At 52.4% G+C, this 12,198-nt stretch overlaps 5 protein-coding genes across 5 annotated transcripts; 2 read left to right on the plus strand and 3 right to left on the minus strand.

Annotated features, from left to right (window-relative positions):
* Positions 1-363: 363 nt before the first annotated feature.
* Positions 364-2,211, plus strand: BDQ94DRAFT_159979 (glycoside hydrolase family 72 protein; the record flags this gene model as incomplete). The annotated part of the gene is made up of 5 exons (XM_026769142.1): positions 364-444; positions 495-532; positions 585-610; positions 670-1,437; positions 1,499-2,211. 5 exons carry the CDS (start codon positions 364-366, stop codon positions 2,209-2,211), a joined length of 1,626 nt encoding a protein of 541 aa, XP_026625360.1.
* A 928-nt stretch (positions 2,212-3,139) lies between these two features.
* Positions 3,140-4,855, minus strand: BDQ94DRAFT_41888 (M81 family metallopeptidase). The gene has a single exon (XM_026775719.1). It carries the CDS (start codon positions 4,797-4,799, stop codon positions 3,279-3,281), a length of 1,521 nt encoding a protein of 506 aa, XP_026625361.1. The 5' UTR covers positions 4,800-4,855; the 3' UTR covers positions 3,140-3,278.
* A 159-nt stretch (positions 4,856-5,014) lies between these two features.
* Positions 5,015-8,659, minus strand: BDQ94DRAFT_179317 (cation-translocating P-type ATPase). Its single transcript, XM_026773339.1, has 3 exons — positions 8,379-8,659; positions 8,036-8,301; positions 5,015-7,971 (listed from the first exon to the last, which is right to left on the minus strand). The coding sequence occupies exons 1-3, from the start codon at positions 8,613-8,615 to the stop codon at positions 5,316-5,318; spliced, it is 3,159 nt and encodes a 1,052-aa protein (XP_026625362.1). The 5' UTR covers positions 8,616-8,659; the 3' UTR covers positions 5,015-5,315.
* A 1,230-nt stretch (positions 8,660-9,889) lies between these two features.
* Positions 9,890-11,021, minus strand: BDQ94DRAFT_145216 (M24 family metallopeptidase). The gene has a single exon (XM_026766593.1). It carries the CDS (start codon positions 10,957-10,959, stop codon positions 10,267-10,269), a length of 693 nt encoding a protein of 230 aa, XP_026625363.1. The 5' UTR covers positions 10,960-11,021; the 3' UTR covers positions 9,890-10,266.
* A 14-nt stretch (positions 11,022-11,035) lies between these two features.
* BDQ94DRAFT_145217 (alpha/beta fold hydrolase) lies at positions 11,036-12,154 on the plus strand. Its single transcript, XM_026766594.1, has one exon. The coding sequence runs from the start codon at positions 11,204-11,206 to the stop codon at positions 12,140-12,142; it is 939 nt and encodes a 312-aa protein (XP_026625364.1). The 5' UTR covers positions 11,036-11,203; the 3' UTR covers positions 12,143-12,154.
* The last annotated feature ends 44 nt before the right edge of the window (positions 12,155-12,198 follow it).

The raw sequence follows: 12,198 nt of genomic DNA on the forward strand, positions 1-12,198 counted from the left end.
CTGCCCGTCCTCGACCATTGTTTGGCCCAGCACTGACACAACCTTCAGGGGGTGCCAATGGACGTATTCCGTAGGCAGCAGGCAAATGCGGCCCTAAGAACTACCCAACTAATAAGAGTCCAGACTAGCAAAGGTTCGCCTCGCCGGTCTCCATCTCTTCCTTCTTAGTCCTCCCATTTCCTCCCTCCCACTTGGTCTCTCGCTCCAGATTTCCTTTCTTCTTTCATCCATCCATCTTGTATCCTTTTGCTTAGCCTTTTTTTTGGTTTTCTTCCTCTCGTTAACCACCACATTCGCTCTATCTTAATACAATCACCCACACTCGTTCTATAGCATCTGTCTTCTTTCGTTCACCCCCTCACTATGAAGCTCGCCGCCTCTGCTGTAGCGGCGGCTGCCCTCGTCGACGTGGCTGTCGCCTCTGTCCCAGCCATCGTCATTAAGGTAGCTGACCATCGCCATCACATCAATTCCTGCCCACTGACCCTTTCTAGGGATCCAAATTCTTCTATGAGAACAACGGCACGGAATTGTAAGTCATCCACTCCTATCAGTTTAGATCAGCACTTGCTAATGTGCCTCAGCTTCATCCGTGGTGTGGCCTACCAGCGTAAGCAACAGCCTAACATGCCCGCTGGCCCTGTCTATCCGAACTAATAATCCATACAGCCCCCTATGATGGCACTGGCACGACGACCTCCGCTGGCACGGTCGATTTCGTCGATCCCCTTGCCAACGAGACCATCTGCAAGCGGGATCTGCCCTACCTGCAGGAACTCAACACCAACGTGGTCCGTGTTTACGACGTTGACCCGAACGCGGACCACAGCACCTGCATGAACCTGCTGGCTGATGCCGGCATCTACGTGCTGGCGGATTTGTCCTCAGCGGACTACTCCATCGACAGCAGCGACCCGGAGTGGAACCTGGAGTTGTACGACTACTACGCCAGCGTGGTCGACTCGCTGGCCAACTACACCAACACTCTGGGTTTCTTCGCGGGTAACGAGAACTCCAACAGTGTCAACACCACCGGTGCCAGTGCCTACGTCAAGGCCGCCGTGCGTGACATGAAGGCCTACATCAAGTCCAAGAACTACCGCAGCATCGGTGTCGGTTACTCCGCCGCTGATGTCTCGGAGATCCGTACCGACCTCGTTGACTACTTCAACTGCGGTGACTCGGACGATTCCGTCGACTTCTTCGGTGACAACGTCTACGAGTGGTGCGGTGACTCCAGCTACACTGAGTCCGGCTACAATGTCATGACCGAGGATCTGAGCAACCTGTCCATCCCTTACTTCTTCTCCGAGTACGGTTGTATCACCGTCCAGCCCCGTTCCTTCAGCAACGTCCCCGTCATGTACGGTCCTAAGATGGATGGCTGGCTCGCCGGTGGTATTGTCTACGAGTACTTCCAGGATGCCAACGACTACGGTATGCCCCCACCCCTTTCATTGCCAACAACCCACGTAACAAGTTAACTAACACCGCCCAGGTCTGGTCACCATCTCCGACGGCTCCGTCAGCACCCTGACGGGCTTCTCCTCCTACTCCGAGGAGATCAACAGCGTCAGCCCCACCGGAACCAACAGCGCCAGCTACACCCCCACCAACACTGTCGCGCGGTCTTGCCCGACCGTCGGCTCCAGCTGGGAAGCCGCCAGCGCCTTGCCCCCGGCCCCCAACTCGGAACTCTGCTCCTGCATGGAAGAGACCCTCACCTGCGTCGTGAAGGACAGCGTCTCCTCGAAGAAGTACTCCGACCTGTACAGCACCGTCTGCGGATACGGCGTGTGCGCGGGTATCACCGGCAACACCACCACCGGAGAGTACGGTGCGTACAGCATGTGCAACACCAAGCAGATGCTCAACTGGGCCCTGAACGCCTACTACGAGGAGCAGAAGTCGGCGGGCAACGGTGCCTCGGCCTGTGACTTTGCTGGCTCGGCTACCACCACTTCGACTACTTCTCCTACCGGTACTTGCTCTTCTCTGCTCAAGGCTGTTGGCACCGCTGTTACGGGTACTGTCTCGTTGTCTGCGGCTGCTGGCACCAGCACTGGTGACTCCAGCAGCAGCGGTAGCTCCGAGAGTAGCTCCGCTGGTGTGCCTGGGTACATGACCTACACTGCTACCCTGGGTCTGGGTCAGTTGGTTGCGTTTGTTGCTGTTGGTGTGTTGTCCGGTACCGGAATGATTCTTTTGTAGATTGTGTCTATAAGTTTTGGTTTGGGGGATTGTGTAATGGGGAAGATGAAGAATGGGGGATGTAGGAAGGTGTGATAGATGTATTAGTGTCGGTCAATTTTACTATTTTTGTGATAAATTGTTTCATATGGTGATTTTGTTGTTTGTTTTACTGGGATAAATTGACTCTGTCTGGGACGCATGTTAGGGGCTACTTTCATGAATCATCACCCCAGAGAATAATAATAGCGGAGATTAGCCGATCACCTCACCGGGGCAAGATGGAAAAAGAAATAATCAAGAAGGGGGGGGTGAAAGGGAACCCACTTCAATAGTGCCTCACTAGTCGCTAGTCAACCCGTGACATTACTCGCTAGTTTGCGGGAGAAAAGCGGAGTTTTCATCCCATTCAAGGTGAGACTGTAGTGGGTTGGAGAGGTACACTATTTAAGCTAGAAAGCTTGTATTGCCATGAGAATCTGGTTAGGCAGCTACTACATCATGATATCGCATAGCAGGGGGTCAATGTCAGACTGATCGGGTGATCATCGGATGACTGTTTAGAGCTGGATGTCACCCCAGGAACAGATGTAACATTTAGGATACAAAGAGAAGAGTACGAATAGGCTGAATGGCAGGCTCGATCTCAATTATCAGTCTCTTTATGAGAGTTATCAATGACAAGTTTTGTCACGGTGTGGGTTGTGCAAAATATATTTTAATTGCGACATGCCCAGCTTGATGGATTCAGCATGACGAGGGATATTATCTTGCATCGCTACTGCATACGTAGGATAGCTGAGACATCTTATATTCGTTGTAAGACAAACTCGACGTGGTACGGAGAATGGATGCTACCAGTCAGACCTGACAGGTCATTGCCCGGATCCAAGTGAGACACCTAGTTGAAGAAATCCCGAGATCCTCCTCCAAAATGGGAGCCCGGCTCGGAGTATCTGATTGGCAGAAGCAATGCTTTATTTAGCACATCATCACGTGCAAGACTAGAGGAAAATCTCGCTCCGACGTCATTGTCTATGCCTTGCAGATCGCAAGGATACTTTCTTTCATGCCGGATGCGGGCTATTCTATGCTAGTAATTCGTTCGAAGGCGGGATCATCCTTGCACTAATATCTGGTGGTGTCGAAAACACCTTATCAAACGGCCACATCGGACGACTAATGCGATGGTGTCCCAGACGTTCCAAATCCTGATCCACTCCCCCCGGGGTCAGCGCCAGCAACCAGTCGGCCGCCATGTCGAAGAGCTCTGGTTCTAGATAGCCTATCTTGACGATGACAAGCTCAGCAGACCGCGGGTTAAGGTTCAAGTCGGTAAAGTCGCGCTCATGATGATACGGCTTGCGAAGTTGCGTTAGGATCGCAAAGACCGAGCCCACTTGTAAAACTGCCTCTACCACTGCGTCTTTATCGCCGTGCTTAATTGCATGAACTCGCCCGGTCATGGTGAGAGGGCCCGCGTGGGTGTAATCCACCTCAGCCCCTGCCGTGACAGTGACTGTTGCGCCAACCCCCGCCTTGACTATGGTCTGTATCGCTTGTGGTCCGGGCAGACTGGCGTAGATGACCGTAGGACCTGACTCCTTCCTGAATTCAGGATGCGCGAGCAGCTGTGTAAGCCCCCAGGTGACGTCCCCAGATCCCCCAGCGGTGGGGTTATCGCCCGAGTCCGAGATGAAGAACGGTCGTTTCGGTGATTTCAATGCGGCATCGATACACTCTCCATATGAGCCTGTCGGACCAACAAAATGAAACTCTGCATGGACTTCCCAAAACTTCCTTGCTAGACGCTCCGCCCCTGCGGCGACGGCTTCCTCGCACGTCCCGGTCACCATCACCACGGCGCAATTGCGCGGTTCATCAGCCCAGGCATACCCAACCCAAATCGCTGCATCGATGATGCCCGGCAACGACTCAACCTTGGGTACCAGCTCGTAGAGGCTTTTAGCCGGCTCTACCCTCGTGGATGTCTGCTCGCCAGGTAATAAGATAGGAGGAGGTATCCACGCTTTCAATGGCCGATAAAATAGCCCCTCCTCCTTTTGACGCGCGAGTAGATCGACCAAATTCCGACACGCACGCTCCTTTGTCTCCGTCTCATCCTCATGCGGTGCCATTCGATAACAAGTAATCAGATCAGTCTGATGCGCCAGATCACGCGAGACATTGCCATGAAGATCCATTGACGCCGACACAATAACATCTGGTCCGATTACCCGCCGGATCCGGCGCAGCAGCTCATACTCTGCATCGTCGAGACCTTCCACACACATAGCACCATGTATATCAAACCATAATCCGTCCAGCTGTGTTGACGCGACAATGTCGGTCAATCGGGTTATGATTTCATCAGCCAATTCTTCGAAGGATTTCCGGACCACAATGCCTCCGGGTAGTGCGTGTCCGATCAGTGCCCCTCGCCAGTCTGCTGCGTTGCCCAGTTCTGTGCCGGGCTGGAGAAAGGGATATTCGTCGATGATTTCATGGGCGCGGCGGGGGTGAAATGCGGGGGCGAGTGTGCGGGCGCGGGTGAACATGGAGGTTTCGCAGGCCAGGCCGGCGATGGCGATGACGGGGCGAGGGGACATGGTGAGTGATATTGATATCCACGTCTCTGGAGCATTTGCTCGTAAGAGAGAAAGAGTGTGGGAGTTGGAATGGGGTCAATGAGCTGGTGTTGCGGCAGGGATGGAATGCGGGGATGGCCGATCGCTCTTATCACGGGCTTCCCCGCTTATCTGGAGGCTCGACTTTGGAATGACAAGACACGAAGAAATTGAGTTCTCCAATTTTTCTATTCTAAGACAAATATCCTTAACAGTATCCAGACCACCTTCCTCAGTATCTTGAAATACCCTACAAGCTATCTCTAACCAAATATCTCATCCAACCTCATACTTCCCCTTGACTAGCGTTTTGGGATATACCACCTGCTGGGTGCAGAGGCCTCGCTTCCGCTGTACTCTTTATACGTACCCCGCCCCTCCACTTTTGATAATACTAGTTCTGCATTCTGCAGCATGTAAGCTCCAATGGGACGTATCCCAGGAGTCGGTTGAGTTGACTCCCCGGCCGATTGATTATCTGGCCGGGGAGAGCATTCGTTAGGGCTGCTCTGGTGTGTTGCCCGCTGAAGTCAACGTTGAATTCTTGCTGCATCTGCGGCGGAAGAAGACTCGCTTGGCCCACTTCCACGATTCAACACCCATAAAGAAAAGAACAGCCTCGACACCCACAACACCCCACTCCCATGTGATGGGCTTGTGCTTGAACACAACATCGTTCAGACGAGGGATGTAAAGGATTGGGAACATGGTGACCCACCCAGCCATGATGGACCAGAAGAGGAACTTGTTCCGCCAAACATCGTACATCCACTGGGTAAAGTACTTCTTGGATTCCGGCTGCATGCGGAAGAATGACCGTCGCATATCGATCATCTCCCATGCCAGGAAGAGCGCAAACCAAGTCAGGCAGACAAACGTTGTAGCACGGGCTTTAAAGACCAGTTCGCAATCTTGGATCTGATCCGACCACTCCTGGTTGCACCCACGGGCTAAGTTGCCGTCACCGAAGCCCCACATTCGGACAGAAAATGCTGCCAGACAGAGCGCTGCAGTCCATAAACCATAAACCATAATGTCGATGATCACCTCCCACGTGAATATGCCTTGCTTGCTCTGGGGAGGGCGGTCCATGATATCAGGGGCGGCTACCTCCATTCCAAGGCCCATATCGGGCATACCTGAAGTGATCATAATGATCCACAGAATCTCAACCGGGGCCAAAGGGAAGACAGATTGATTGTCGGCGTCCTTGAATGCCAGTCCGATGAGAAGGGTACAGGCCTGAGCGATGTTTTCAGCCAGCAAATGCAACACGAATTTCTGAATGTTGTCAAAGATACGGCGGCCTTCTTCAACAGCGTTAAGAATGGAGGCAAAGTTGTCATCTGTAAGAATGATGTCCGACGCGTCTTTAGCCACGTCCGATCCCGCCTGTCCCATGGCGATACCCACGTCGGCATGTTTGAGGGATGGCGAATCATTCACACCATCTCCAGTCATGGCTGCGAAGCGATTGCGACGATGAAGGGCGCTGATCATGTGGACTTTGGTCTGTGGTGCGCAGCGAGCGATGACCAAAGGAAGAGTCGGCAACGCATCAATCTCTTCGTCTGAAAGTTTGTCGAACTGGCCTGCTGTCATGACCATCGCATCCGCGACGTCGGCAGCCACAGTGCTGAAATCAGAAGGGAGGATTCCCACCTGCTGGGCAATCGCCCGCGCAGTGCCCGGATGATCTCCAGTAACCATGTGGACAACGATACCTGCCCGATAGCAGGCTTGGATTGAGCCTGCCGTCTCGGGTCGCGGCGGGTCGTATAACCCGATCAGACCTAGGAAACACAAGTCCTTTTCGATACTCTCGCGTTCCAGCTCGGAGCCTTCAACTACTCGTGTCTGTTCGGTGTACGGACGATGGGCTAGTGCGAGTACTCGTAGTCCTAGCTTGGCCAGCTCTTCCATATTCTGGAAGATCAAGTCGCGGTGCTCTTCAGTCAGAGCCACGGGTGTAGAGGATTCTTGATCCCAAATGACTGATGTGCATGAATCGACCACCCTCTCGACAGCTCCTTTGGTGAAGATCATAGTGGAGTTGTCTTGATCGTCCTTCGATCCTATCTTGCTGAAGATCACAGACATCTTCTTCACTGTAGAATCAAACGGAAATTCGGCCTTCTGATGCCACAGCGCGCCTTGTCCTTTGGTCCAACGGTCACGGTTCCAATTGAATCTGGATGCAAACACCTGAATCGCGATCTCTGTAGGCTCACCTCGTGCGTTCCATTCGCCATTCTCGGATTCAAAGATGTGGGACAGGTTGGCCATCGAGGCGACATTGAGGAAGTCCTGCAGTTGCTGGTTGTCTGAGAGTAGATCCTGAACATTTGCTGCCGGAGAATCCTCATCCCCGTCACCAGATTGCAGAGGAGAAAGAGGGGCAAAGCCCACATCCCCAATGGTAGGGTTGAATGGCTCGTTGGATGTGCCAACAGAATATGTTCCACGAGATGGGATCCATGCCTTCTTGACAACCATCTTGCCTTGTGTCAACGTCCCAGTCTTATCCGAGCAGATATCAGTAACGGCACCAAGCGCCTCCAGCGAGTCAAGTTTGCGAACAATGACATTCCGCTCCACCATACGTTTGGTGCCAACTGCCATGGTGATGGTAAGTACAACTACCAAGCAGGCAGGAATCATACTGATACCGGTCGCGACTGCGTACATGATGACTTCATTGTTGCTGCTGAAAAAGTTTGCAGCCATACAGACGATAGCAAACACAACCGCGACTCCAAATAGCAAACAAGCTAGCTTAGACAACTTCCTTTGCAAGGGCGTCCCGATATTGACGCCGAGGAAGCGACCGACGGCATCTGTTCCCGTGAGGGTCCAGGCCTGGACATACCATCGCTTTTTGGTTTCTCCGTCCGGACCACGCTTGACGGGACGGCGTTTGGTGTTGCTATTGCGCAAGGCGAGGGCAATGGACCCGATTTCGGTGGACATGCCCGTGCCGACGACCACACCACGAGCACGGCCGCGGGTAACGGTGCTCGAGCTATACGCGATGTTAAGGCGGTCTCCTGGGCCCGTGTCTTCCTTGAAAGTTGTATCGCATTCCTTCTGGACAGGGAGTGATTCGCCAGTTAGGAGAGCCTCGTCGGTCTCGAAATTCACTGCTTCAACCAAGCTTTTTAATACACCAGTTAGTGGGGTCCCAGCCTGGATTATTGGAATAAGGGAGGAAAACTCACCGAATATCAGCAGGAACAGTATCTCCGGTCCTCAATTCAACCATGTCACCGGGAACAATCTCCTGCGATGGTATGGAGAAGGTCTGCCCCCCTCGTGAAACAGTGCCGGTCGGCGACGAGAGTGAATGGAGAGATTCCATGGTCTTTTCCGCGGCATACTCTTGGAAGAACCCGACGACGATATTGAGGACAATGACCGCACAGATCACCCCACCCTCGATCCACGACTGAATCCCGAAACTGACCGCCATGGCCAGAATCAACACCTGCAGCAAAGAATTGGATCAGACATCGGAATCTTGGACGCATTTCATGCCACCAAATGGAGAGTGGGCCGCTTAACTAGCATCATTGCATTCGCCACCTGACGAAGGAGAATCTTTGCGATGGAAACACTTTCGCCCTCATCCAGCTTATTGGGACCGTATTGGTCCAGGCGACGGCGAGCGTCTTCCGGAGACAAGCCATCGTCCAGTGCTGTACCCAGTTCTTTAATGACCGTCTCGTATGTTAGAGCGTGGGCTGGTCCACTTAATCCGGGGCCCCGGTCGGAAGTGGAATGTTGTTTCTCGCTTGGCATTGGAGATAGCAGGGAAGCGGTACTCAACAGGTTACGAGGATGTAGTGTGTATAGCAAAGCTCAGCGGGATATCTTTCCGCGCGGGGGAGTAGGCTATTTAAGAGATTGGGTCCCCTCTCGTGGAAGTCTCTGGATCTGGGTGCCCCAGACTCATGCTGGTCCCCAGCTCCCCATTGACTTCATTTATTGCCCCATAGGGTTGGCAGAAAGTTTGAGGGGAGGGGGCAGGTATTGGCGCCGAGACTGCCGTCTTGGCCACAGACCGCATCCCGCTCCGCAGAACACCCCGGTTGTTTGGTTGACCCAAGGTAAGATACTCTGCCAAGCCTCCCGAATCTCGACACGCAGGATTGGCTACTTGGCAGTGCGTGCAAATTGTGACACAATCGATGAGCCGAGAGCCTCGACGGAGGGTGGAGGAATCTGTGGATAGAAAGTGTAGTTGTATAGCTGTGAGCTCGAACATATATTCACGTGGAAGATATGGCTTCAAGCGTAACTATTGGATTGCCACCGAGGTCGCGGGTCATATGGTACGTATCTTGCAGCCCCCAATAGCTAAGTATCTTGTTGACCTTTTGCCGGATAATTGGATGAAACCATACGCGGTGTGGTGAACCCAATCGTTCAACAGTCCCTGAAGAAGCTGTCAGTAGTTATTCACAGTTTAACCTTCTCACAGACATGACTAACAGTAACGTAGCCAAGAATGTCTGTTTGGATCATCTTAGCCAATGCCAATCTTGCCAAGGAGAAGACAAGAAAGGTAATTACAAATAGATAGGGCACCTTCACGGTTGTCCAAAACTGGCCCGACAAAACCATTGAATTCTCGCGCGTCGCAACAGAAACAATGTACCTGACTAACATGTCTCCAATTGGGTGGAAAGGGGCAGATGTATAGCCACCAGTGCCGAGGTTCGATAAACATTCTACCACTAGGCCACCCGTCACTACCAGGTACTATTACCAGACCAGGCACATCTGATTCTGGGCAAGACGGGGATTTGGAGGGCACTGATGGCGGAGATTGGGCGACAGGCGGAAATCCACCCTTGGCACTTGGCCTTGGCTTGTAGCGGGTGGATGTCTTAACACCTTGGCATGGGTCCCATCCAGTTGAAATGTCTGTCACATGTTCAATTGCAACGACCTGGGATTCTGACAGAAAGATCAATTAGACAGTGACTGCCATGGTGGGGCCCGATCGATGCAAGAAAAATATATCACTCCACTATTGACAGCAATATGTTATTTTTTTCGCACTAGTAAATACTACTATTATGCTTTACACTACAATGTGTGGTATTTGTGTCATCTGGCGATAGAGAACACTGTATCGGTCATTGAAAGGATTATGATGATCACTTACAATACTGGTCCCATGGTTTAAGGGGAAGAGGGAAATTGATAGCATTACTATCGTCCTCTCTACTAGTACATTGAAGTTCAGTATTTAATAAGACTGAATCTGTAAACGCGATGAAACGTTCTGATATCTCTAGCGTTCTATACCTTGATCCCATATATCCTCTAGTAGTTGAAAAATTCTGTGAAGGACCGCATCATTATACCACTGGCACTTCAAGGCACCCAACACCTGTCAGTTGACATTACATACGGTTGATGGGCGCATCCGGAGCACATGCAATCAATCCACCGTCAATAACTGCTCACAGAATCCCCCAAATCCACGCGCCCGATCGTGGATGTGGATCTCCAGAATCCAGTGTCGCATGTGTCCATCACGGCCCGGAACCATCATCTTATCGCCATTTCCTTGCGCGATATATAAACTGATTTTATCATTCGGAATTCTCTCATGCGGGAACGACCCGACCAGGTGGCCTGCAATGGGAGCACCGAAATCCCATCCAGCTTGTTGGACCTCCTGGCAGGCAATGGCATACAATTCTTCCGCCGTCATATCCGGGTTTTCTCGAAACCGTCGCTTGACTGTGTGCCATATGGGGTCTAGGGCATCGCGCAGTTTCAGCTTTGCGGGGTCATCCCCAAGCACGTATGTGCGCCCGAAGTCGGCTTCCCATTCCTCGAAGACCGGACCGAGGTCCACCACCAGGATGTCGTCTGGTTGAATGATGCGATCCGGAGGGTTCTCGGCAAAGGGACTCAGGGTGTTTGGTCCGCTGCGGACAACGCGCTTATGCCAGTGGGTGCGGACTCCGTGGCGTTTGGCTCCAAGCTCATGGATCGCAGTGCTGAGAGCCTTTTCACTCACGCCGGGCCGAATCAGGTCTCGTTCAATCTCTTCGAAAAGTTGCACCGCTTTTTTCTGCGCGTCCAGAAGGTAGGCGGCGCGCTCGCTTTCAATTGATGTCGACATTCCAAGTAGAGACAACAAAGTACGAGGCCAAGTGATGGGAGTGGACAAGGGACGATTTCGAGGGGAAATGCGATGAGTCCAAGCATATGTGGGGATGGGGGGAAAGATAAGGATGACAAATGGAGCTAAGCTCACTCGGTCGCATCACGTCGAAGCGGGGTTGGCATCACCAGAGGTGGGGGACTGATTTCGAGAATATCATCACAACCACAATCTACAGTGTTAGAGTCTACATTGTAGCAACATGGACCCCTCACTTGTTGCTGACATCCCACTTACCCAAACATTCCACTATCGTACTACTACTCATCACTACGACGTGCGCTGGACTGCAATAGGTGACGCTTCCCTGCCACCATTGATCTTCGTGCATGGCACCCCGTGGTCTTCGCGAGTGTGGCACGTCTTTGCAAGATCCCTGGCTAGATATTTCCATGTCTATCTCTTTGACAACCCGGGATTCGGCGAGAGTCCACTGGGAACTCCTCTCCCAGGGAAAGAGGAAGCCATTAGCAAAGAAGTCGCCCTAGATGCGGATCTCGCACAGCAGTCGGAGGTGTTTGCTGCCCTTTACCAATCTTGGTCGAAGGACTGGCCTCGGGCGCATAAGAAGGCACATGTTGTTGCCCATGATCACGGGGGGCTGATGAGCTTACGGGCGCATCTCATCCGTTCCTGCGAGTTTGCCAGTCTGTGCTTGATTAATGTGGTTGCTTTGGGGCCATTCGGGCAGCCTCTGTTCAAATCGGTGGCGGAAAATGAACACGTCTTTACCAGTTTGACCGGGCCGATGTTCGAAGGAATGGTTGAGGCATATATTCGGAATGCGGCATACACAGAGCTGAGGAAGGAGACGATGGCAATGTTGAAGCGCCCGTGGATCATCAATGAGGAAGGCAGAAAAGGATTCATTAGACAGATGGCGCAAGCCAATAGTCGCAGTACAGAGGCAGTCGACCGGAGATACTCCGAAGTGGGCCAGGTGATGCCGGTCAGGATTATCTGGGGGACAGAAGACCAATGGATCCCGGTGGAGACGGCAGAGAGACTAAGAGCGAAGTTGAATGCCAGAGAGGTAGTGCTGATCGAAGGAGCAGGGCATCTTGTTATGTATGATCAGGAGGGAAGGTTAGGAATGGAATTGGGCTGGTGGTTGAGTGAAGTCAGCCATGCCCAGGGATAGATAATGAGGTACTGAACTCATTGTATACTTAGCATGCAATTCAGCAAACACAACAA

Source organism: Aspergillus welwitschiae (genome assembly GCF_003344945.1).
Source record: "Aspergillus welwitschiae strain CBS 139.54b unplaced genomic scaffold BDQ94scaffold_19, whole genome shotgun sequence".
Taxonomy (NCBI): domain Eukaryota; kingdom Fungi; phylum Ascomycota; class Eurotiomycetes; order Eurotiales; family Aspergillaceae; genus Aspergillus; species Aspergillus welwitschiae.

Bases quoted from the DNA above. Each gene is read 5' to 3' on its own strand.
- BDQ94DRAFT_41888 (XM_026775719.1), bottom strand. From the start codon at position 4,799: ATGTCCCCTCGCCCCGTCATCGCCATCGCCGGCCTGGCCTGCGAAACC.
- BDQ94DRAFT_179317 (XM_026773339.1), bottom strand. From the start codon at position 8,615: ATGCCAAGCGAGAAACAACATTCCACTTCCGACCGGGGCCCCGGATTA. The intron at 8,302-8,378 runs GTTAAGCGGCCC...TCTTTGCTGCAG, and splicing joins TGGCGAATGCAATGATGCTA to GTGTTGATTCTGGCCATGGC. The intron at 7,972-8,035 runs GTGAGTTTTCCT...TGTATTAAAAAG, and splicing joins ACTGTTCCTGCTGATATTCG to CTTGGTTGAAGCAGTGAATT.
- BDQ94DRAFT_145216 (XM_026766593.1), bottom strand. From the start codon at position 10,959: ATGTCGACATCAATTGAAAGCGAGCGCGCCGCCTACCTTCTGGACGCG.
- BDQ94DRAFT_145217 (XM_026766594.1), top strand. From the start codon at position 11,204: ATGGACCCCTCACTTGTTGCTGACATCCCACTTACCCAAACATTCCAC.